General features: G+C 35.8%; 1 protein-coding gene across 4 annotated transcripts in view; it reads right to left on the reverse strand.

The window, feature by feature from the left end:
- The window catches only part of AFG2A (AAA ATPase AFG2A), a 362101-nt gene that overhangs the window by 311544 nt on the left and 27326 nt on the right, over positions 1 to 23231 (reverse strand). For all 4 annotated transcript variants that reach the window (XM_086704270.1, XM_025921597.2, XM_086704271.1 and 1 more), the window contains exon 10: positions 1061 to 1215. In XM_086704270.1, the coding sequence (XP_086560396.1) occupies positions 1061 to 1215 (155 nt within the window). The remainder of the gene's footprint in view (positions 1 to 1060; positions 1216 to 23231) is intronic.

Raw genomic sequence — 23231 nt, forward strand, 5'->3', positions numbered from 1 at the left:
ACATTTCTTTCCTGAATGTTAGGCCTACTTGGGTGATAAGAGAACGTAACAGATGATCCCCGCCCCCCCCCTTAAAAGGTAGCTTCTGATGTCCTTATGGTGATTTGATTGTGAACTGTGCAAAGCATGTCAATAATTGAGAAAATGTAAAAGAACCTGAGAAAACACCAGGCATCATAACTTGAAGATTTTTTTTATTCTAAAATTAGCCTAGTTGACATTTTCTTATAAGACTAAATATGCAATTAGCATACAACCCAGCAGTTGCACTCGTGGGCATTGATTTTGGAGAAATAAAAACTTACATTTACACAATACCTGCAGATGAATGTTCATAGCAACTTTATTCATAATTGTCCTAAACTGGAAACAGCTCAGATGTCCTTCAACAGGTGAATGACTAAGCAAATTATGGTACAGCCACACCATGGAATACGACTCAGCAACAGAAAGAACAAACTATTGTTGCACATAACAACTTGGATGAATCTCCTTGGAATTATGCTAAATGGGAAAAAACTAATAACAAATGGCTGTATAGTGTATAGTTAGATTTATATAACATTTCTAAAATGGCAGAATTTCACAAACAGGTACAGAACAAGGTTAGTATGGTTATGAAAGAGCAAAGCAAGAGATCACTGTGGTGATGGAACTATTCAGTATCTCAATTCCAGTGACAGATACACAAAACTTTGCAAGTAATAAAACTGCACAGAACTAAACACACACACACACACACACACACACACACACACACAAATAAGTAACACTAGAAATCTGAATAAGATCAGTGATTATATCAGCATGAATATCCTGCTTGTGATAGTGTACTAATTGTTTGCAAGATGTTACCACGCAGGGGGAAAGTGAGTGAAGAATACACAAGATCTCCCTACAGTATTTCTTACAACTGCACTAAATCTCCAATTACATCCATAAAAATTTCAATTAAAAAAAATTTTTTTTTTAAGTTTAGCCTGGGTATATTGTCTCTATGCAGTCTCTGTTTCTTTCAGAGTTAAACAGTGTGGCTAGCATGGGAGTACAAATGACTTACATTTGGTACATCGATTGCTACTTCCCTCATAGCACTGGGCCTGACGTCATTCATCCCTTGTAAGAAATCATTCAGAGTAATCTTCACCACCCCAGCCATCTTGCTATCAGAGAGATTAGGCTGTTTCTTCAAGACTCTCCGTAAGGCATAGAGACCTGCAAAGAGAAAAGTAATACAAGATTTATCTTCTACCCCATAAATACAGACTGAACCATTACCAATAAAAATAATAATAAACCCAAACTTCACACTTCTAGCATTTCAAATCGTTTGTTTGTGTGTGTATATGAAGGTAGAAGGATAAGGAAGATGACTGAAAAATGTGGGCGATGAAGGCAAAAATCCAAATGCTTAGTTGGGGCAGTAAAAATATGACAAACTGGTATGAAATCTGAAAGACAGATATTTTATAAACATGAAATAAAATTTACAAAACAACATCTACAAAAAAAGACCATAAAGATTTATCAGAATAGCCTGGGGAATAATACACCTCTTGCCTCTGCCCTTTTTATTAATACATTCAATCCAGAGTTATAGGTTTTGTAAGGTATTGGCAGAATATCTTAAAGGAAATATTCAGTTGGCAGTCGGAAATGTGGTTTTGGAACTCAAGAAAGAATGAGACTTTAGAGCTGTGTGTGTAGACACAAGATCTCGAATTATATAGGAGAGACCTACAAAGACAGGCTAGAAAGGAACAAGGGATGGAAGAATGAGGGCTGAAGGCTCAATCTTAAGGAAGCCCATCATTTGAAAAGCATAAGAAATAACTGGACCCACAAAGTATAGCCAACTAATCTTTGACAAAGCAGGAAAGAATATCCAATGGAAAAAAGACAGTCTCTTTGACAAGTGGTGCTGGGAGAACTGGACAGCAACGTGCGGAAGGATGAAACTAGACCACTTTCTTACACCATTCACAAAAATAAACTCAAAAGGATAAAGGACCTGAATGTGAGACAGGAAACCATCAAAACCTTAGAGGAGAAAGCAGGAAAAAACCTCTCTGACCTCAGGCGCAGCAATTTCTTACTTGACACATCTCCAACAGCAAGGGAATTAAAAGCAAAAGTGAACTACTAGGACCTCATGAAGATAAAAAGCTTCTGCACTGCAAAGGAAACAACCAACAAAACTAAAAGGCAACCAACGGAATGGGAAAACATATTTGCAAATGACATATCGGACAAAGGGCTAGAATCCAAAATCTATAAAGAGCTCACCAAACTCCACACCTGAAAAACAAATAATCCAGTGAAGAAATGGGCAGAAAACACGAATAGACACTTCTCTAAAGAAGACATCTGGATGGCCAACAGGCACATGAAAAGATGCTTAACACCACTCCTCATCAGGGAAATACAAATCAAAACCACACTCAGATATCACCTCACGCCAGTCAGAGTGGCCAAAATGAACAAATCAGGAGACTATAGATGCTGGAGAGGATGTGGAGAAACGGGAACCCTCTTGCACTGTTGGTGGGAATGCAAATTGGTGCAACCGCTCTGGAAAACACTGTGGAGCTTCCTCAAAAAATTAAAAATAGATCTACCCTATGACCCAGCAAAAGCACTGCTAGGAATTTACCCACGGGATACAGGAGTGCTGATGCATAGGGGCACTTGTACCCCATTGTTTATAGCAGCACTCTCAACAATAGCCAAATTATGGAAAGAGCCTAAATGTCCATCAACTGATGAATGGATAAAGAAATTGTGGTTTATATACACAATGGAATACTACGTGGCAATGAGAAAGAATGAAATATGGCCTTTTGTAGCAACGTGGATGGAACTGGAGAGTGTTATGCTAAGTGAAATAAGTCATACAGAGAAAGACAGATACCATATGTTTTCACTCTTATGTGGATCCTGAGAAACTTAACAGAAGACCATGGGGGAGGGGAAGGAGAAAAAAAAAAAAAGAGGTTAGAGAGGGAGAGAGCCTAAACATAAGAGACTCTTAAAAACTGAGAATAAACTGAGGGTTGATGGGGGTGGGAGGGAGGGGAGGTTGGGTGAGGAGGGCACCTGTTGGGATGAACACTGGGTGTTGTATGGAAACCAATTTGACAATAAATTTCATATTAAAAAAAAAAGAAATGATGATTTTAAAAAAGAATTAATAGAAGAGATAGAGGAGTGGAATCAGAATAGTAAAATACTGCAGTAGCCAGGGGCGCCTGGGTGGCTCAGTTGGTTAAGCGGCTGACTTCGGCTCAGGTCATGATCTCACAGCCCGTGAGTTCGAGCCCCGCGTCAGGCTCTGGGCTGATGGCTCAGAGCCTGGAGCCTGTTTCGGATTCTGTGTCTCCCTCTCTCTGACCCTCCCCCGTTCATGCTCTGTCTCTCTCTGTCTCAAAAATAAACGTTTAAAAAAAAAAAAATTAAAAAATACTGCAGTAGCCAAAAAGATGTTTAACCAAGTCAAATTTAGAAAGATCAAGAATAACTTAAAAGAGATCATGCTGACCTGTAAAGTTACAGATGCAAATTCTTTGTTTTTGCTATTTGCTTGCAGTTTCAACACTAACAGGACTAAATGTTCTAATTCCCCTTCCTTCACAACTAGTTGCCAGATTTAGAGCCCTCTGATCTGTGGCAAAGACCTTTAGGCAGCAAAGTCCCTATCTACCTGCTCTCTGCCATAGAGTCTTTAATAAAATGCTACTTTTATGTTCCAGTGAACAATGAAATTCCAATTAGAAGAATTTTAGTCTCAGAGACCTCTTAGAAATCCAGTCTGAATAACCAAACTTGTCCTGGGACACTAGCTAGTTCCATCATGTTTAATGGTCTTTCGTCTGAAATGCTATGCCTCTGTGAATTTTTTACATAGTTAAAATGATACCATAAATATCATTTTACTTGCTTTCATTTATTTGAACTTTTCCAGAGAAACAGAAGCAATGATGCAAGGAAGGCAGACAGAAACTCCCCAAAACAGAGAGCTGGGTCTATCTTTTGATTAATAGGAAAAAAGTAAATACCTCAGTGACATTCAAAAAATAGATCTATAGTAATCTTTCCCAGGAAATTATCAGTGTAAGTCTAATATTCATGGAAGACTCTGAGATAGTAAGCTAAATGGGAAAAATAGCTACACAAGAGGAAACTGAAAATATATGTAAAAAAAAAAAAATCATTATTTTCTAGAGCAAATGTCTTAGGCCATCTTAGGTCTATCTTACAAACACCCACTTGGTTTTTCTGCCTTCCAAAATCCTGAAGACAAATCTTCACATCTCTCGCATTTCTGCTTATCTTTTGAGCAAAAGCACTAACTGCCTCTGTTCCAGATATATCTTTTCAAGGATGTCTGTACACACGAAGATAGATTATCTCCCTCCAAAGCAAAAGGGAGACATGTTTACGGTCTATTACAAAAGATTTGGGTTCCCTAAATTCAGGGTTCTCTTCCTATAATGTCTTGTCTGGAAACAGAAGTCACCCAGCCCTCTTCTTTGTGTCACTCGGTAAAAACTGAGGCTCAAGGAACCTGTGCAAATGCTGCTGTTGTGGCTACTTCTGTTGCTATAATATTCTGTCCTCCATGATCCATAAATACCATATCTTCTGCAAGTACTTGGGAAAGCTTGCAAGTAGGGTAAAATCTCAGACCCTTCACAACTCTTGACACAAAAATAAAAGTTTGTGTTAAATTAGGTTGTTTCACTGCCCAACATATATTTTAATTAAATGGTACAATAGCATTAAAAAACTGAACTAAATAAACAATACTGCAGTAATAACGTGCTATGTTATATTAAACAGCACGTGAGGTGCCCAAAAGAACTTAAGCAATTCTTACAGAATCTTACATAGATGTAAATAATCAAAAGACCAGAAAAATCTGACTCTTCTTCGTGTCTCAAATGGCTATTTAGCAATTTTTGTCAATATTTTTAATTAAACCAGATACCTCACTCTTACTCTTATCTAAAGAGATACTCTTTAGTATCTCTTACTGAGATACTAAGAACTTAAACAAAAGAAGTAGTCAAATAATTTTCCTGTCAAATTTATGTCATGTAAACATAAAGTTTGATAATAAAGAAAACCAATTATTTTCATCCGACAGAGTCGGAAAACACAGACAACATACAGTTTTAAAAAGTATGTACAGGTGTGCGTGGGTGGCTCAGTCGGTTGAGCATCTGACTCTTGACTTTGCCTCAGGTCACGATCTTTGAGCCCCGTGTAGGGCTCCAGCAGGGGTAGAGAGCCTACTTAGGAGTCTCCCCCATCCCTTCCCTCTCCTTCTGCCCCTCCACTGCTTTTGTTCACTTGCACACACACACACAATCTCTCTCTCTCTCTCTCTCTCTCTCTCTCTCTCTCTCTCTCTCAAAAAATTAAGTTAAAAAAAAGCCTATACAGAGGTTGCTCAGTCGGTTAAGCGACCGACTTCGGCTCAGGTTATGATCTCAGGGGTCGTGGATTCGAGCCCCGTATCAGGCTCTATGATGACAGCTCAGAGCCTGGAGCCTGCTTTGGCTTCTGCATCTCCCTCTCTCTCTGCACATCCCCCACTTGTGCTTTCTCTCTGTGTCTCAGAAAAAAACATTAAATTTGTTTTTTAAAAAAAGCATATACAATATTTATAATTGTATACTTATAACATGGCAAAATGTCTGCAATTTCAAATGCAAACTACAGAATTTAGAATTTGGCAAAAATTCCACATCTATGAAGATAGCAAGAAAAAAAGAAGTAATTCCCAATGACAGAAAAGGCCAAAGAACAAAGACTGGAGTTTTCAAAAGTTAAAAAACAGTAAAACAGGGATACCTGGATGGCTCAGTCAGTTAAGAAGCCAACTCTTGATTTAGGCTCAGGTCGTGATCTCACAGTTTGTGAGTTTGAGCCCTGTGCTGGGCTCTGTGCTTACAGCACAGAGCTTGCTTTGGATTCTCTCTCTCCCTCTTCCCTTGCTCTCTCTCTCTCTCTCTCTCTCTCTCTCTCTCTCAAAATAAATAAACTTGAGTAAAACATAAAGACTGATTCTGTGAATAACACGGCACAACTTAACATATCCAAATGATTGGTAATACATATTTACCAATGATTTGACCATTTCTAAAAATATTTTCAGAACTTCTCTTTTTAATTGCTTTTTAAGATTATAAATCATGCGCAGAAAATGAATTGTTCAGGCTTTGATTTATCATTTACTTTAGTCTCTAGACAGAAATACTGAAGTCTACCTACTAATTCTCCAATAAATTTAAAATTAAAAGATGAAAGTGAGCCACTACTGAGTGCATATCAATCAAGAGTTGAAATAAAGGTTTGAGGTAAAGTCATTCAAGTTAGTAAAGACAGTACATTAAATCCAAGCACTTACTTTTGCTTCCTCCTAAATAAAACCCCACTACAATGAGTGTAAAGAGATTTTTATGAAGTAACATAAACCTGGAAGGGCAAATAGGAGAGGAAACAATGTAACAGCAACCAAACTTTCAGAAGCTGGATAGCAAATGAATAAGCAGTAACTGAATATAACTGACCCAGGAAAGCTGACACACAAGCATACAATGAAAAAAAATCTGAGAGCAACCAGATTTATGCCACAGATGCCCTTCCTATTGACCCCACCCAAATTTAATCAAAAAAGCTCAAAACTTAGGACAGCACAAATCACTTCTAAAAAAAAAAGGAAAAAAAAAAAAGAAAAAGAAAAATCAGGGTTAGAAACAGAAAAATGGAAGATTAGAAGAGAAGTCTATTAGGAAGTAATTAGATCATAAAGATCCCCTCCCCAATTTCACCGAGTCAGATGACTTTTCCTGTACCCTGTACCCTACATCTGAAGATATATTCTCTAAGCAACAAAAAATATTTCTGAATTGAGGGGACACAAAGGACAGTTAAAGACAAGGGAATCATACTGCATAGAGAAACCCATTCTGCTGTTCCCCACTGTTCCTAGGGTTTACAGTCAGGATATACCTGCCCACATGTGAAGCCAAAAAATCCTTCTCCTGGAAAGGTACCAGGCTAAGAGTGACAAAGGCGCACTCAAGGAAAAGGCCCATGCAGAACTCACTACACAGAAGACCACAAGCTCACAAGCTCCAAGAGTTCACAGTACCTAATCAATTTTTAGTAGCAACACTTTCAAATATGAGAAAACACCCAAAGATCACTAGATATCTAAGGACATCTTCTAACAAGCACTATAAAGAACAAAATACATAGAAAAAAAAAAAAAAAAAAGCAACCTAGAAGAACCAGAGATAATGTAAGAAGAAACAAATATAAGAGGAGTGATGCCCTGCAAGATGATTTGGGTAATTTAAGAAATGCAAGTAGTTAGGATTTAGAGCAAAATTGCAGCAAGTTTTTGCCTCCCCTCTGCAATAAAGCCAAGAACTATTTTTTTTAACAGAAGTAAACAATCTGCTCAAGATGAGCTTCCAATGAAGTACTAGGATCAAGAAGAGATGCTGAGCAGAGACTGAGATAACCTCAGAGCCCACCATTACCATGCAGAGGTAGCAAGGAAGGGAGCATGCTGTTAGTATGGAACAGTACACAAAACTCGCTACTTCTCTCTTATAATTGCCTTCCTTTTCTATACATTTCTGCATTAAATATTTGTTTTATCTGTATTAAATATTTGTTTCCTAAAGCTTAATATTTTCTAATAACAATACTCAGCTTATTAGTTTTCAACCTTTCTTTATTTCCTATATAAGAATTTCAGGTTGTAAATTTCCCTGTAAGCACTGCTTTAGCTATATACCACACAATTTGACATAGTTGCATTGTCCAATTCTAAACAGCTTTTTATCTGCATACTATAATTCCACTAATGAATTATTTAGAATTTTCTAATTTCCAAAGTATAAAATTATTTAATTTATTGATTTTAACTTAAATGAATTTTGGCCAGAGAATAAGGTCTGTATTAAATGAAATTTTTTTAATTGTAAATTCATAAATGTTCTATGTGTGTCTCAATAGATATGTTTGTTGTTGGTTTCAGTGTTCCAAATATATATCCATTATGTCAAGTCTGTTGATTGTGTTATTCAAATCTTCTCTATCCTCAACCATTGACAGAGATGCATTAAAACTCTCACACTAAAACAGATATTCTGTTCATTTCTCCTTCTAGTTACAGAAAGTTTTGCTTTATACATTTCAAAGCTACCCTATCAATTGCATCAGGTTTAAAACAGTTATGCCTTCCTCATAAATTGAATGGTTTTATCAGTATGTAGTACTCATCTTTATCTGCAGGAATGTTTTTTGTCTTAAAATTACTTGGTCTAATGTTAACATGGCTATCGTCTAATCCCTACCAACTCTTTTTCTTGCATTCTTTCAGACTGATTGATTTTTGTTTTGTTCTTTTCACATTTCATTTTGCCTTCTAGTTTTGAAGTTATACAGTCTTTTTCTATTATTTTAGTAGTTATACTAGAAATGTTAATGTATGTATTTACATTAATGGAGCACAATTAATCAAAGTAAAGTCAATCATGAGGCTGCCAGGAAATAAATATAGGTAAGTCAGTGAGATAGATATCCCACATCATTCTTCTGTAGAAAGGGTTTTTAACATCCAGGAGAAACATTTGTTTGTTTTCTCTATTTGGTTTGTATTATTAGTTCTCTCTATATTTCATTTGTACCTTCTTTTCTCTTTTACCAAAACCACCAATATGTGGTCCTATCTCTTGACTGGTGCTTGGTCTAACTTTATAATCTTAAAACTCTTTCCAAAGAATGAATTTTTTGTTCTTTCATTCCACTGAATCTAACTTTATATTTTTAATTTTCCTCCCCTTTGGATTTACTCTGTTGTTCTTATCCAACTAGTTGAGCTGAATGCAGTTCTTTTTAACCCTTCTTATTTCCTAATAAAAGTGTTACGATTACATCTTAGAGAAAACTTAAAACACAGAATTTTTACCAACATTCTGTTTGGTTTTTTTTATTTTATGTTTATTTATTTTTGAGGGAGAGAGAGAGTGTGAGCGGGGGGGGGGGGGGGGGGCACAGAGAGAGAGGGAAACACAGAATCTGAAGCAGGCTCCAGTCTCTGAACTGTCAGCACAGAGCCCAATGCAGGGCTCGAACTCATGAACCATGATATCTATGACCTGAGCCAAAGTCAGACACTTAACCAACTGAGCGACCCAGGCGCCCCTATTCTTCTTCTTTTTTTGAAGTTTACTTATTTATTTTGAGGAAGGGCACACGAGCAGTGGAGGGGCAGAGAGAGGGGGGGAGAGAGAGAATCCCGTGCAGACTCTGCGTTGTCAGTGCAGAGCCCAATGCAGGCCTTGATCCTATGAACTGGAAGATCATGACCTGAGCTGATTTCAAGAGTTGGGACAGTCAACTGACTGAGCCACCCAGGAGCCCCACTAACATTCTATTCTTAATATTTAATTTGCTATATGACTTCTTTTTAAGCTCACAGAGAGATTATTTGAGTGTTGTCTAATTTAGCTTTCAGGTGTACCACTTACTAAATTACTGACTCTCAGCTTGAAAACATGCTTCTATACCCAGCTTTGTAACACTGCAAGGAGTTGAGACTGCAAATTACATTTCAGCTCCATGGTAGGCTTTGCCAATGTTAGAGCAAAGCTCTAGAGGGAGACAGCAAAGCTGAAGGGGGAAGAAAGGACTCACTCCCTCTTATTTACATCCCATACATTTCCTATATGTTTACTATTCCTGTGACTGTCATTCTACCAACTCTTAAGGGACAACAGCACCAACCTAGCAGTGCCACTTTCTAAGAGGTCTGAGTCAGCCTTCAAAGTATCAGGCTACTCTTCAGGGGTCTGAGTTACAGCTCAGCTTCTAGGTTTTAATAATCTCAACCTATGCCCTTTCCCCCCCACCAGACTTAGGAGTGAGAACTGCTTCCTATAGTTGCTACCCTCCTTTCAATTACCTAGTTAAAATTTTATAATTTGTTATTCTATTAAATTTTCTCTGTAAAAAAAAAAAAAACAAAACTGGTATAGGGGTGCCTGGGTGGTTCAGTCGATTAAGCATCCGACTTCGACTAAGGTCATGATCTCAACAGCTTGTGAGTTCGAGCCCCTGGTCGGTCTCTGTGCTGACAGCTCAGAGCCTGGAGCCTGCTTTGAATTCTGTGTCTCCCTCTCTCTCCCCTTCCCTGCTGATGCCCTGCTGATTCTCTCTCTCAAAAATAAATAAACATTAAAAAAAAATTTTTTAAAACTGGTATAGGTTCTATCTCCTAACTGGATCATGACAGAAATAACAATCCCATGACATGTTTTTAGAATTTCCCTTTTTCTCTGTCCTCATTATATAGGCTGAGGCTTTTATAAGTAAGAGAAAAACCAAATGTTTGGGAGGCTAATGTAATCTTGACTTCAAATTAAATAAGAAAAAAACATTTTTCAGCTAATGGACATGGGGCAAAAGTTCTAAATAAGATATTAGCTATCTAAATCTAACAATATATTTAAAAATCTATATATTCACAAAGAGTTTTTCTCAGAAATAAAAGGCCAGTTGATCAGAAAATCTATTAACTCCCTACACTGTCTAATTTGAGAATAATTATAATTATTTTTACTGATACAGAAAAACATATTTGATAAGATTCAACATCTATTTATGATAAAAATAATTTAAAACACTCTTAGGAAAGTGTATTTGATTAAGATTATATTCCAGCAATCTTTAGCACCAAACATTACACTTAATGAAAAGACTTTATATGAATTCTCTAAAACTGGTAACAAGACAAGGATGCCAGTATCACTATCACTAGATAATTCAATCGTGGAGGCCCTGGCTATTAAGAATAGAAAAAATAAGGCCACAGCAACTTCTTACTCAACACGTCTCTGGAGGCAAGGGAAACAAAAGCAAAAATGAACTATTGGGACCTCATCAAAATAAAAACCTTCTGCACAGCAAAGCAAACAATCAGAAAAACTAAAAGGCAACCGACAAAACAGGAGAAGATATTTGCCCACGACACATCGGATAAAGGGTTAGTACCCAAAATCTATAAAGAACTTATCAAACTCAACACCCCCCCCCAAAAAAAAAATAACCCAGTGAAGAAATGGGCAAAAGACATGAATAGACACTTCTCCAAAGAAGATATCCAGATGGCCAACCGACACATGAAAAGATACTCAACATCACTCATCATCAGGGAAATACAAATCAAAATCACAATGAGGTATCACCTTACACCTCTCAGAATGGCTAACATTAACAACTCAGGGAACAACAGATGTTGGCAAGGATGTGGACAAAGAGGAACTCTTTTGCATTGTTGGTGGGAATGCAAGCTGGTGCAGCCACTCTAAAAAACAGTAGAGGTTCCTCAAAAAATTAAAAATAGAACTACCCTATGACCCAGCAATTGCACTACTAGGTATTTATCCAAGGGATACAGGTGTGCTATTTCGAAGGGACACATGCACCTCAATGTTTATAGCAGCACTATCAACAATAGCCAAAGTATGGAAAGAGCCCCAATGTCCATCAATGGATGATTGGATAAAGAAGTTGTGGTGTATATGTGTGTGTGTGTACACACATACATACAATGGAGTATTAGTTGGCGATCAAAAAGAATGAAATCTTGTCATTTGCAACTATGTGGATGGAACTAGAGGCTATTAAGCTAAGCGAAATTAGTCAGAGAAAGACAAATATCATATGACTTTACTCATATGAGGACTTTAAGACACAGAACAGATGAACCCAAGGGAAGGGAAGCAAAAATAATATAAAAACACGGAGGGAGACAAAACATAAGAGATTCTTAAATATGAAGAACAAACAGAGGGTTACTAGAGAGGTTGTGGGAGGGTGGATGGGCTAAACGGGTAAGGGGCATTAAAGAATCTACTCCTGAAATCACTGTTGCACTATATGCTAACTTATTTGGATGTAAATTTAAAAAATAAAAAAAAATAAACATAAATAAATAAAAGAATAGAAAAAAGAAGAGTGAAATAATGGTAAAAGGACAGAAAGAGATAAAATTTCCATTACTCACACATGACAATCATCTACCCAGAAAAGCCAAAACAATTAAAAGAAAACTATTGGAATTAATAAGAGTTAAACAAGGCTGAAGACCAAAAAAAATAAATAAATAAATAAAAATCAATATAAAATTTCTCTACACCAAGAAGAACAAATTTAAAATACCATTAAAAAAAAAAAACAGCATTCGCAATAATCACAAAACTGATAAATTAACTGGGTATCAACCTACAAGACATACAAGACTTCTATGGATAAATTTTAACAAAGAGAAAAATATGAATAAAAGACATTCTAGGTCCTTGAATGGGATGACAATACCATAAAAATGTCCATTATATTCAAAACAATCTACTTATTTTAAATGCAATCCCAATCAAAATGTTGATTGCATATCAGCAGGTTAATTAGAATAAATCTTCCCTAAAAACAGTATTAAGGAATTAAGGTCTATATATAACTAAGTCAACAATAATGCAAATAAATAAGCAGAATTTATCTTACCAGACATTAAGATATACTACAATTAACAGTATTAAAAATAGCGTGTGGGGCATCCGGGTAGCTCAGTCAGTTAAACGTCTGACTTTGGCTCTGGTCATAATCTCACACATCGTGAGTTTGAGCCCCACATAGGACTCTCTGTTGTCAGCACAGAACCCACTTCATCCTCTGTCCCCTGCTCTCTCTGCCTCTCTCCCATTCACATGGACACTCTCTCTCAAAAGTAAATAAAAATTTTAAAAATAAATTTAAAAAAAATAAAAATGTGTGTAAAAGTTATAAAACTGGGGCACCTGGGTGGCTTAGTCGGTTAAGCATCCAACTCTTGATTTGGCTCAGATCATGATCTCATGGTGATGACATGGAGCCCTACATTGGGCTTGTGCTTAAGATTCTCTCTCTCTCTCTCTCTCTCTCTCTCTCTCTCTCTCTCTCTCTCTCTCTCTCCCCCCCCACCCCTCCCCTGCTCATGTACACACACACACTCTCTCTCTCTCTCTCAAAAAAAAAAAAAAAAAAAAAAGTTATAAGACTAAAAAGACCGCAACAGGGCACAGTTCAGAGACAGATTCATATACATATAATTTAATATATGATAAACTTGTGATAATATATCACAAATCAATGAGGGAAGAAAGCACAGGCTGTTTAGTAGCTGACAAATGAATAATGGGAAAATTGGCTCATTGTGTGGATCCATAGGCATTGGGACTCTAATGAGTTTTCTTGGTAGACAACATTTCATACATGCTGTCTCAACTCATTGCTAGAGGAATTACACATGTCTTGTGCTACTTCACTGGGAGAGGACTCTTGGAAGTTTGTACCAGGCTTCCTCCACAACTTGCCCCATGAACCTTTTCCCTTTGCTAAAATCTACCTTGTATCCTTTGCATTGTAATAAATCAGAGCTGTCAGTATAACTATATGCTAAGTCCTGTGACTCCTGCTGGTGAAGCATCAAACTTGGGCATGGTCATAGGGATCCTGAATATGTAGATAAATATAAATGAATAATTGTATAAAACAATGTTTTGAGGGGCGCCTGGGTGGCTTGGTCAGTTAAGCGTCCGACTTCAGCTCAGGTCATGATCTCACAGTCCGTGAGTTCGAGCCCCACATCGGGCTCTGTGCTGACAGCTCAGAGCCTGGAGCCTGTTTCAGATTCTGTGTCTCCCTCTCTCTCTGACCCTCCCCCGTTCATGTTCTGTCTCTCTCTGTCTCAAAAATAAATAAACGTTAAAAAAAATTTTTTTTAAACAATGTTTTGAGGGTAAAGAGAATCAAAGTGTTCCCAAAGTGTTTGAACAATTCTATATTAATCTTTGATGAGCCAAGGAAATATAATATGTAAGATAAACACTAAAAAACAAGTTAAAATGTATAGCTAAAAAGATAACAGGAGGAAAATAAAATAATAAAAATACTTGCCTATTTCAAGAGAAAGCAAGACAAGGGTGGGGGACATAAAACAGATGGGACAAATAGAAGACAGGTTAAATCTAACTATTTAAGATAGTACCCAAATTTAAACGTAATATGTACTTGAATTGAGACAGCATTAGATGGATTAAAAAAATAAAACCCAAATTTGTGCTATTTACAAAAGATATGTTCTGAAAATATAAAGATAGAAAAGACTGAAAGTAAAAGAATAAAGAAATACCATGCAAACATAAAAATAAAATAATGCTGCTTTATCTACTATCAGACTTTAAGCAAGAGGTATTGCTAGATATTTCAGGATAATAAAAGGGTCAGTCCACCAAGAATGTATAAAATTCTAAATTAATACCTACTTAGTAACAAAAGTCTCACAATATAAAAAGCAAAATTAAGCACAGTGAAAGGAGAAATGGACAAATATGCAACCAAGTTACTTACAGACTTTAACACATTTCCCTCAGCAGCCCAAAATTACATATTTATAGATAGACATATTTACAAGATATAAAAACAAAATTAACCCACTTATCCTAATTGCCATATATAGAAAAAAATTTCCAAAATAATAAAATAGATTTCAAGTATAATTGGAAGATGTACCAAAAATGACACAGGCTGAGACACAAAGCAACTCTGTATATTTCAAGTAATAAAATTAGAAAGCATATGTTCTCTGACCACAGAATAGCAAAATCAGTAACAAAAAGACACCAAAAAATACATAAATATTTAGAAATTAATCAATATATTTCCAAATAACTTATGGATCAAAAGAAAAAATCCAATAAAAACTGTAATTTTTAAAAACTAAATAATAATGAAAATATAACATGAAAATTTGTGGGATGCTGCTAAAGCTGTACTTAAAAAAATAGTAACAGGCATAATGCACATATTAGAAAAGAAAAAGGACTGAAGTCAATAAGGTCCTCATCTTCTAAAATGAACAATAAAATAAACCAAAAAAGAAAAACAGTAGGAGGGAAATAATAAAGAAGTTAATACAATAGAAAACAAACATACAAATAAAAAATATTAAAGCCAAGAGGCACCCTCGTGGCTCAGTTGGTTGGGCATCCGACTTCGGCTCAGGTCATGATCTCACAGCTTGAAAGTTCAAGCCCCGCGGTGTGTTCTGTGCTGACAGAACCTGGAGCCTGCTTAGGATTCTGTGTTTCCCTCTCTCTCTGCTCCTCCCCTGTTTGTGCCTGTGCATGCTCTCTGTCTTTCTCTCTCTCAAAAAATAAATAAACATTAAAAGCCAAAGTTTATTCTCTGAAAAGGCTAATAAAACTGAGAAAACTCTGGCATATGAATCAAGGCAATGTGAAAGAAGGCACACACTACCAATATCAATATTGAAATAGGAGACATCACTACAGAACCTACAGATATTGAAAAGCTAACAAGATACCAGGAATAATCTTATAGCAAATAATAAGAAATTTCATATGAACAAATTTCTAGGAGAAATCTTACCAAAACTAACATGCAAACAAAAAAAGTACATAACTGAATATTCCAATAGCTATTAAATAAATTAATACTGTAATTAAAACTTTTACAGACAAATTTCCAAACACAAATGGCTCCACTGGAAAACGCTACTATTTAAGGATGAATATAATACTAAGCTTACAAAAACTCTTCCAGAGAAAAAATAAACAATTCCTAAATTGACTCATAAGGCCAGCAAAACCTTGTTCCTCAAATCTGAGGAGTGTATTATGTGAAAAAAAAAAAAAAAATAAACGAATCTCTCTCATGGACATAGGTACAAATATCCTAAACAAAACATCAGCAAAAATGTAAATATATAAATAAAGGATTATACATCATGACAAGATGGTTATGTTCCAAGAATATGAGGTTGGTTTCATATTTAAAAATCAATCAACACCTTCTCCACATTAATAGAAGAGAAACAATAGGATTATCTCAATAGACACAGATAATATGATAAAAAATCAATATTAATTATAAAACAAACTAGGAATAGAAAGAAATTCTTTACCAGATTAGCTGCAAAAAACATAGAGTGAGTATAATTCCTAACTGGAAAATATTAGAAACTTTCTCCCTAGGATAAAGAATGAGATAAGAATAACTGTTGTTACTGCTTATGTTAAATACTATGTTAGAAACCATAACCAGTGCAATAAAGCAAGAACAAGAAATAATAAGTGTAGAGATTAAAAAGAATGAAAGCAGACTGTATACATGTAAAGTTATGTAACATCATATACATAGAAAACTCAAAGAATCTACATACACACTATTAAAATAAGTGAATTTAGCAAGGCAGGTAGACACAAAGTCAATACACAAAAATTTATTTTTCCTAGGTAACAGCGAAAAAAACAATTATAAGGTGAAATTTTGATGCCATTTTTAACTGCATTTAAAAAAACCTAAATACCTAAGAATAAATATAACGTACACTTATGCAAGACTTCACAAAAAACTATGAGAGAAATTAAAGATTTAAAATAAGTGAAGAGATCTACCATGTTCATGGATTGAAAAGTTAGCCTTTGAACTCTCCTCAGATTGATCTAGAGATTTAAAATTTTCAGTCAAAGTTCAGTTTAGGGTGAAGGGAGCCTACCAAACTGATTTTTCAAGTTATAAGCAAATGTAAAGGGTCGAGAATAGTCAAGACAAAATTGATGAAGAAAAAAGGAGCACTTACCCTCCAGAAATTAAGGCTTTTAATAAAGCTGATGTGATTAAAATCATTTCAGTATTTTACACAAGGATAAAGAGAGATCAAGGAAACAGAACAGAGAATTCAGAACAAACTCAAACTCTTGATTTATGACAAAGGTACCACTGCAGAGTAGGAAGGACAGATTGTCATTTCATTAACTGGTCTGGTACAACTTATTATCTACATAGAAAAAGTGAGTCAATTATAGATGGTAATGTGAAAGGTAAGACAATAAAACATCTTTACAATGAAAGAAGATAATATAAAATATTCATGACAGTGGAACTGACATAGATTTCTCAAAGAGGATTCAAAAATCACTAGCCACAAAGGAAAGTATTGATAAACAGGATTGGTTATATTTATATATATATATATCATAACAAATATGTAATAGTTACAAACTTCTGTTCCTCCAAAAACTATATGAAGAAAACAAAAATTAGGGTGGAAGGTAGGAAGGCATTTTAAATATATATATATATATATATATACACACACATACACATACACACACACACACACACACACACACACACACACACATACATCTCTGAAGGTCTCATAACCAAATTATCCTAAGAATTCCTACAAATCAATTAATCAATTATTTTTTTTTAAAGAGCAACACAAGAGAAAAACTGAATAGATATTTGAATAGGCATGTCACAGGGGATATCTAAATAGACAACACATACATAAAAAGGTAATCAACATAAGTCATCAGAAAAATAAAACCAAAATGCAGCAATTAAAAACACACCAAATGTCAGAAAGGATGAGATGATACTTGAATTTTCACACACTAATGTGAAAGAGTAATTTGATATAATCACCACAGAAAACTTTTCACAATACTTATTAACGAGAACAAATACATATCCTGTAACTCAACAATTCCACTACTAGGTATATTGCAAGGAGAAATATGTACCTTTGTGAATCTAAAGATACATGCAAGAATATTCACAGCATTATCACTCGTAACATTTATACAGAATACAGAAATAAAAATGAGCTACTGCTAGCAGAGTAAAATGACAAAACTCTTATACCATATTATGAGTGAAGGAAGACGACACAAAAAGGCGAAACTAATCTATGGTATTAGAAGCCAGAAGAGTCGCTGCTTTTTGGGTTGAGGTGAGGAGTAGTGTATGGGAGAAGATCTGATGGTGGTTCCAGGGCACCAGTAAGGCTTTCTATCCTGGCTTGAGTAGTGGTTACATGAGTGTATTCACCTTGGAAACTTCATGGATCTTATAATTTATACATTTTTCTGTACATATGTCATATTTGAGAAAGGAGTTTTCTTTTTTAAATTAGATTATGTAAAAAGTGAAGCAAAAGGAAAATAAAACTACAAATAAAGCTACAACATAGAAGCTGGTTGAAATAACACTAAAGGCTGGTAGTTTCAGAAATTACAAATTTAAGTCTAAAGTGACTGACTTTAGGGGTGCCTGGGTGGTTCAGCTGGTTAATTGTCCAACTCTTGATTTCAGCTCAGATCATGATCTTCCTGTCATGAGATCAAGCCCCATGTGGGGCTCGGTGCTGGACATGCAGCCTGCTTAAGCTTCTCTCTCTCCCTCTCCCTCTGCTTTCCCCAACTTGTATAGGCACTCTCTCAAAAAAATAAAGTGATTAACTTCAAATCTAAGCAACCATATATATCTATTCATACACAAAACACACACACACACAAAATGAACTTTACCCCTTAGTATTTCACTGCTAAAGCATGAATGTAATAATTTTTATTTAGAGCACTTTATCAGAATAATTAAAACCATGATGACAAAGTAAATCAGTAAAAAAGATTCTGTGAATTGTTTATACAGAAGCCTTAATCAGTCTTAGTATCAGTGAGGACTTACTAAAAGTTGATTTGTGTGCAAAATATACTACTTTGCAAAATATGGATTGTATATATGATTTATAGTCCTCACAATGAGTTTTCATTTGTCAGAATATGTTTATACAAATGGGTGTTTGATATGGGAGCAGGGGTGAGAAAGAAGAAAAGAACAGGACTTGAGGAGAGATAAAAGCATTCCTTATGTTTAAACTGAAAGTATTTTTATTTTTTTTTAATTTTTATTTATTTCTGAGTGATAGAGACACAGCATGATCAGGGGAGGGGCAGAGAGAGAGGGAGACACAGAATCTGAAGCAGGCTCCAGGCTCTGAGCAGTCAGCACAGAGCCTGATGTGGGGCTCGAACTCACAAAGTGTGAGATCATGACCTCAGTTGTACGTTTAACCGACTGAGCCACCCAGGCACCCCCCCCTTTTTTTTTTTTATAAATATTTAAATTTTGTTTAATACTTATTTTTGAGAGAGACTGAGAGAGAGACAGAGTACAAGCAGGGTAGTAGTGGCAGAGAGACACAGAATCTGAAGCAGGCTCCAGGCTCTGAGCTGTCAGCCCAGAGCCCGAAGCAAGGCTCAAATCCACGAGCTATGAGACCATCACCTGAGCTGAAGTCAGTTAGTTAACCAACTGAGTCACCCAAGCACCTCCAAACTAAAAGTATTAAAAAAAAAAAAAAAAAAAAACAATTCTCAATAAGACAAGCACTATGCTGTACCTGCATTACCTATTTGCCAACTCAGTTACAGTTCATACTAAAGCAAAGCAACTATCAAAATATTCTATCATAAAGCCACTTAGAAAATATATATGCATTGACCACAAGTTACTCTTTCATAGGCACTCTTCTTCAAAATCAATTCATCTATTCACTCACTCAAAATATTCACTGAGTACCTCCTAAACATAAAGTATTCAACAAATATATTGAGCTCTTACATGTGAGAGTACACAAGAACAAGAAGCAGATACGCCTCTCATAGTGCTAACAATCTAATAGAGAAGACACATAACAATTACTACAAACTGTGTCAAGTACTTAGACATGGAAAGAACAAAATGGTACAAAAATACATGTCTGAGACATCTAACCCAGTTTTGTGGGATTAGTAACAGTTAAGAGTTAGACAACCCTCACAGAAATCATTTAGCATATTCTTTACTTCACAAACGAAGACAGAGTAAAATGTGTGCCCAACTTCAAGTCATTAGACCTGAAAAATGACTTGATATTAAACTGGTAACATGAGAACTGGGGCCACAGAGGCAGAAAGGTACTAAAGGCAGAGGGAATAGCATATACAAAGGCCTTTGGGGGCGCTGGGGTAGCTTAGTTGGTTAAGCATCCAACTTTGGCTCAGGTGATGATCTCAGGGTTCATGAGTTCAAGCCCTGCATCAGGCTCTGTGCTGACAGCTCAGAGCACAGAGCCTGCTTCAGATTCTGTGTCTCCCTCTCTTTCTGCCCCTTCTCATTCACACTCTGTGTCTCTCACTCTCAAAAATAAATAAACATTTAAAAAAAACAACAAAAAACAAAGGCCTTTGGACAAGAATGAGTATAATCTGAGAGATTATAAAACTCTGTTGAACAATAAAAGACAAAATCCCTGTCCTTAAAAGAGTTCACACTTAAAAATATAAAAGAACATGTTTTAAATAAACCTAAATCCAGCTCTATTAATTTATTTGTAGATAGTGAGAAGATAAAAAATAGCACTGTCAGAAATGGAAAAAGAATAATGGAAAATTACAGATTTGAGAAAGCTAAAAAAAGCCTAAGGGATCCAAGAAATTCCTGCCATAGGCCTTCAGATTCTTTCCCAATCTAAGGTTGCATGATTCTAGACTCTATATAGAGCTACTCTACTTTATACAAATGCTATTTGATAATAATGTCCAAGTTGAAACAGAATTTATATGAATTAAATGTTAAATGTATATCAGAGCTTACAAAAATTAAAGATCCCTGGAGCTATCATATTAATGCAACCAATTCTCTGTGGTCCTAGATCTGCCTCTAGCTCAGGTGTCACTTTACATAAAACTTCACCTCTTTGGTCATCTGTTATCTCACTTAGTATTAAATGGAAAAAATAAAATGTATTTTATATAAATTATTTTTTCAGCTTTTAAAATGTTTATTGGACATCAACCATTCTTAATGAGGCCATATTAGAATCTATGCCAAGAAATTAAGTTTTTAAAAACACGTGTATTTTTATAAACCAGAAGTAAACAATTAACTAGAGGAGCAAATGGACACATGTACACCATCAGTGACTATAGCTTAGGGCAAGCAATCTATGACATTTCCTTTCCTTACTAAGTTTAAAGTTAATTTTTAAAATGTAAACAAAAACAGAAGCAATACGTCTATGTTCTTAAAAAACACAACTTTGAGACAAAAACAGGTGTAGCTAATTAAACAATAAATTTGTCATTTTGTTTTAATTATTTTATTTTCCAACGCTCTCAAAACTTTTGAGAATGGAAAACAAGACACAATGAAGAAAAGTCAAAATGCTTCAGGCAATCCTAATACCAACACATTCTTTCCAGTCTAAAACATGTTCTTCCCTTAAGCCCCACATCACTGTCCAGATATAATCATTTCTGGACAAGAACAATTATTCTACATTCATGTTCTTCAAAACCATCTGCTCCAGATTCAATCAACAAACATCATCTCGCCCCACACATATGGAATCTAACAATTTTATACTCTATGCTGACTAAATTATATTATTTTTGAGACTCTGCATTTAAGTTGCTTCACTGGAAGCTAACAATGAACTTAAACTGATCACAGGGCTAATGCTTTTCAGAATTACCACCTACCCTACAGACATTTAATTATGTGAAAAAGTAACATGAAACATGGCATCTGGATCTCAGATTTGAATTGTAAAAGTTGAACATAAAATTTTCTCAGGCACATGAAGAGTAAAAGCAACTGTAACAAAATCTGTCTCCTTTTTTAACACATATTTTCTTCAAAATATCCAAACTACAGACAATTTCTGTTTTATCTGGAGTCTTTACTCTCCCTCAACTTAATATTAAGTATAGACAAGGTGATAAGTATCACTTGATATATCACTGGGAGAGTTCCATTTCTCACTGCTTGTTAATAGAAAAGAAATCAAACAAAACCCTCAAAGAAGGTATTGTGGTTCTTGCTTTATTTATATTTCAAGTGTTTGGTGTCATGTAAGCTGCCTGCAGAAGCCAGGTCTATTCTGAGGCCACTATCACTTTCAAAAGTTGTTTTTAAATGTAATGGCACTACAGAAGGCACACTGGTCTCAAGACCCGAATCCTGGGCCAAGATTTCACTCACTGCTTGAGCCTTGATAGATCACATAGTCTATCCTCATCCGTGAAATAAGGAAATGTACTAAATGATTTCTGAGAAGGTCTAGTTCTAAAATGTCAGGATTAATTCACTTCACTAGTCCCAGGTTTAACAAACTTTCCTGAAAATATAGCTTTTAGTTCCAAATTTTTAATGTCAAATTATTCACTTACTTGGCTTACCAAGCTTATTAAAATGCTGACTTAAAAAAAAAAGTGGGGGGGGGGCGCCTGGGTGGCTCAGTCAATTGGGCATCTAACTTCAGCTCAGGTCATGATCTCATGGCTTGTGAGTTTGAGCCCCACGTTGGGCTCTGTGCTGACAGCTTGGAACCTGAAGCATGCTTTGGATTCTATGTGTCCCTCTCTCTCTGCCCCTCCCCATTCACACTCTGTCTCTCTCTCTCTTTCAAATATAAATAAACATTATAAAAAAAAAAAAAAAAAAAAAGATAGTTGACTACAGTACAATTCTTCTGCCAAGACAAGTTGAAGATTTATGGCTTGGTAGACTAGAGCAAGGCCCAGATCAGAAAGAAGGAACCAGGAAGATAATGATGGAATATAACCTGATCTGGTTTTGACCTGAGGAGGAAAAGAGGGCACAGATGTGGCAAAGGCAGAGGGCAGGCCTACTATATCATCCCTTTTTTATGGAAGGTACAAAACTCTAAATAATAACATTAAAATTGAAAAAGTAATTCACAAGGACTATCTCTGTTCCCTCAACTTTCAATCACCCCTCAATTTATTGCAGTCTAGGAGCTAGCAATAGGATCCTACTAGAACTACTCTCTTCTAAGGCCATGAAGACTTCCCAGGTAAGAAACTAAGGAACTGATGTCACTGTGGTCAGTCTCCAATACTGTTGTGTTCCTAGCTCCACTACTTATCTCCTGTGTGATCTTGTGAGCGTTCCTTAAGCTCTCAGACCTAAGTCTCCTCACCTATAAAACGAAGATAACTTTGTAAGGGATGCAGTGAGTAAAACATGCATTAATACATGTAAGGCACTTCAAACAATGGCTGACACAATGGATTATTGGTAACTAATACAACACTATTTCTAATTACTTCCTCTCTGAAATCTTCCCTTATTTGAGTCAACACTTTTTCAGTTCTCTTTCCAATTCTCTAGCCACTTGCCAGTCCCTGCTCTCTCTTCATTATCATTCTAAAACCTCCCTGATGAATCACAAACACCCAACACACTGTACTGTAATTAGCTGTTACTCTGCAGTACTTCCTTAGGCATCTTGA

Source organism: Puma concolor, chromosome B1, assembly GCF_028749965.1.
Source record: "Puma concolor isolate L17-30 chromosome B1, mPumCon1.1.hap2, whole genome shotgun sequence".
Classification (NCBI taxonomy): Eukaryota; Metazoa; Chordata; class Mammalia; order Carnivora; family Felidae; genus Puma; species Puma concolor.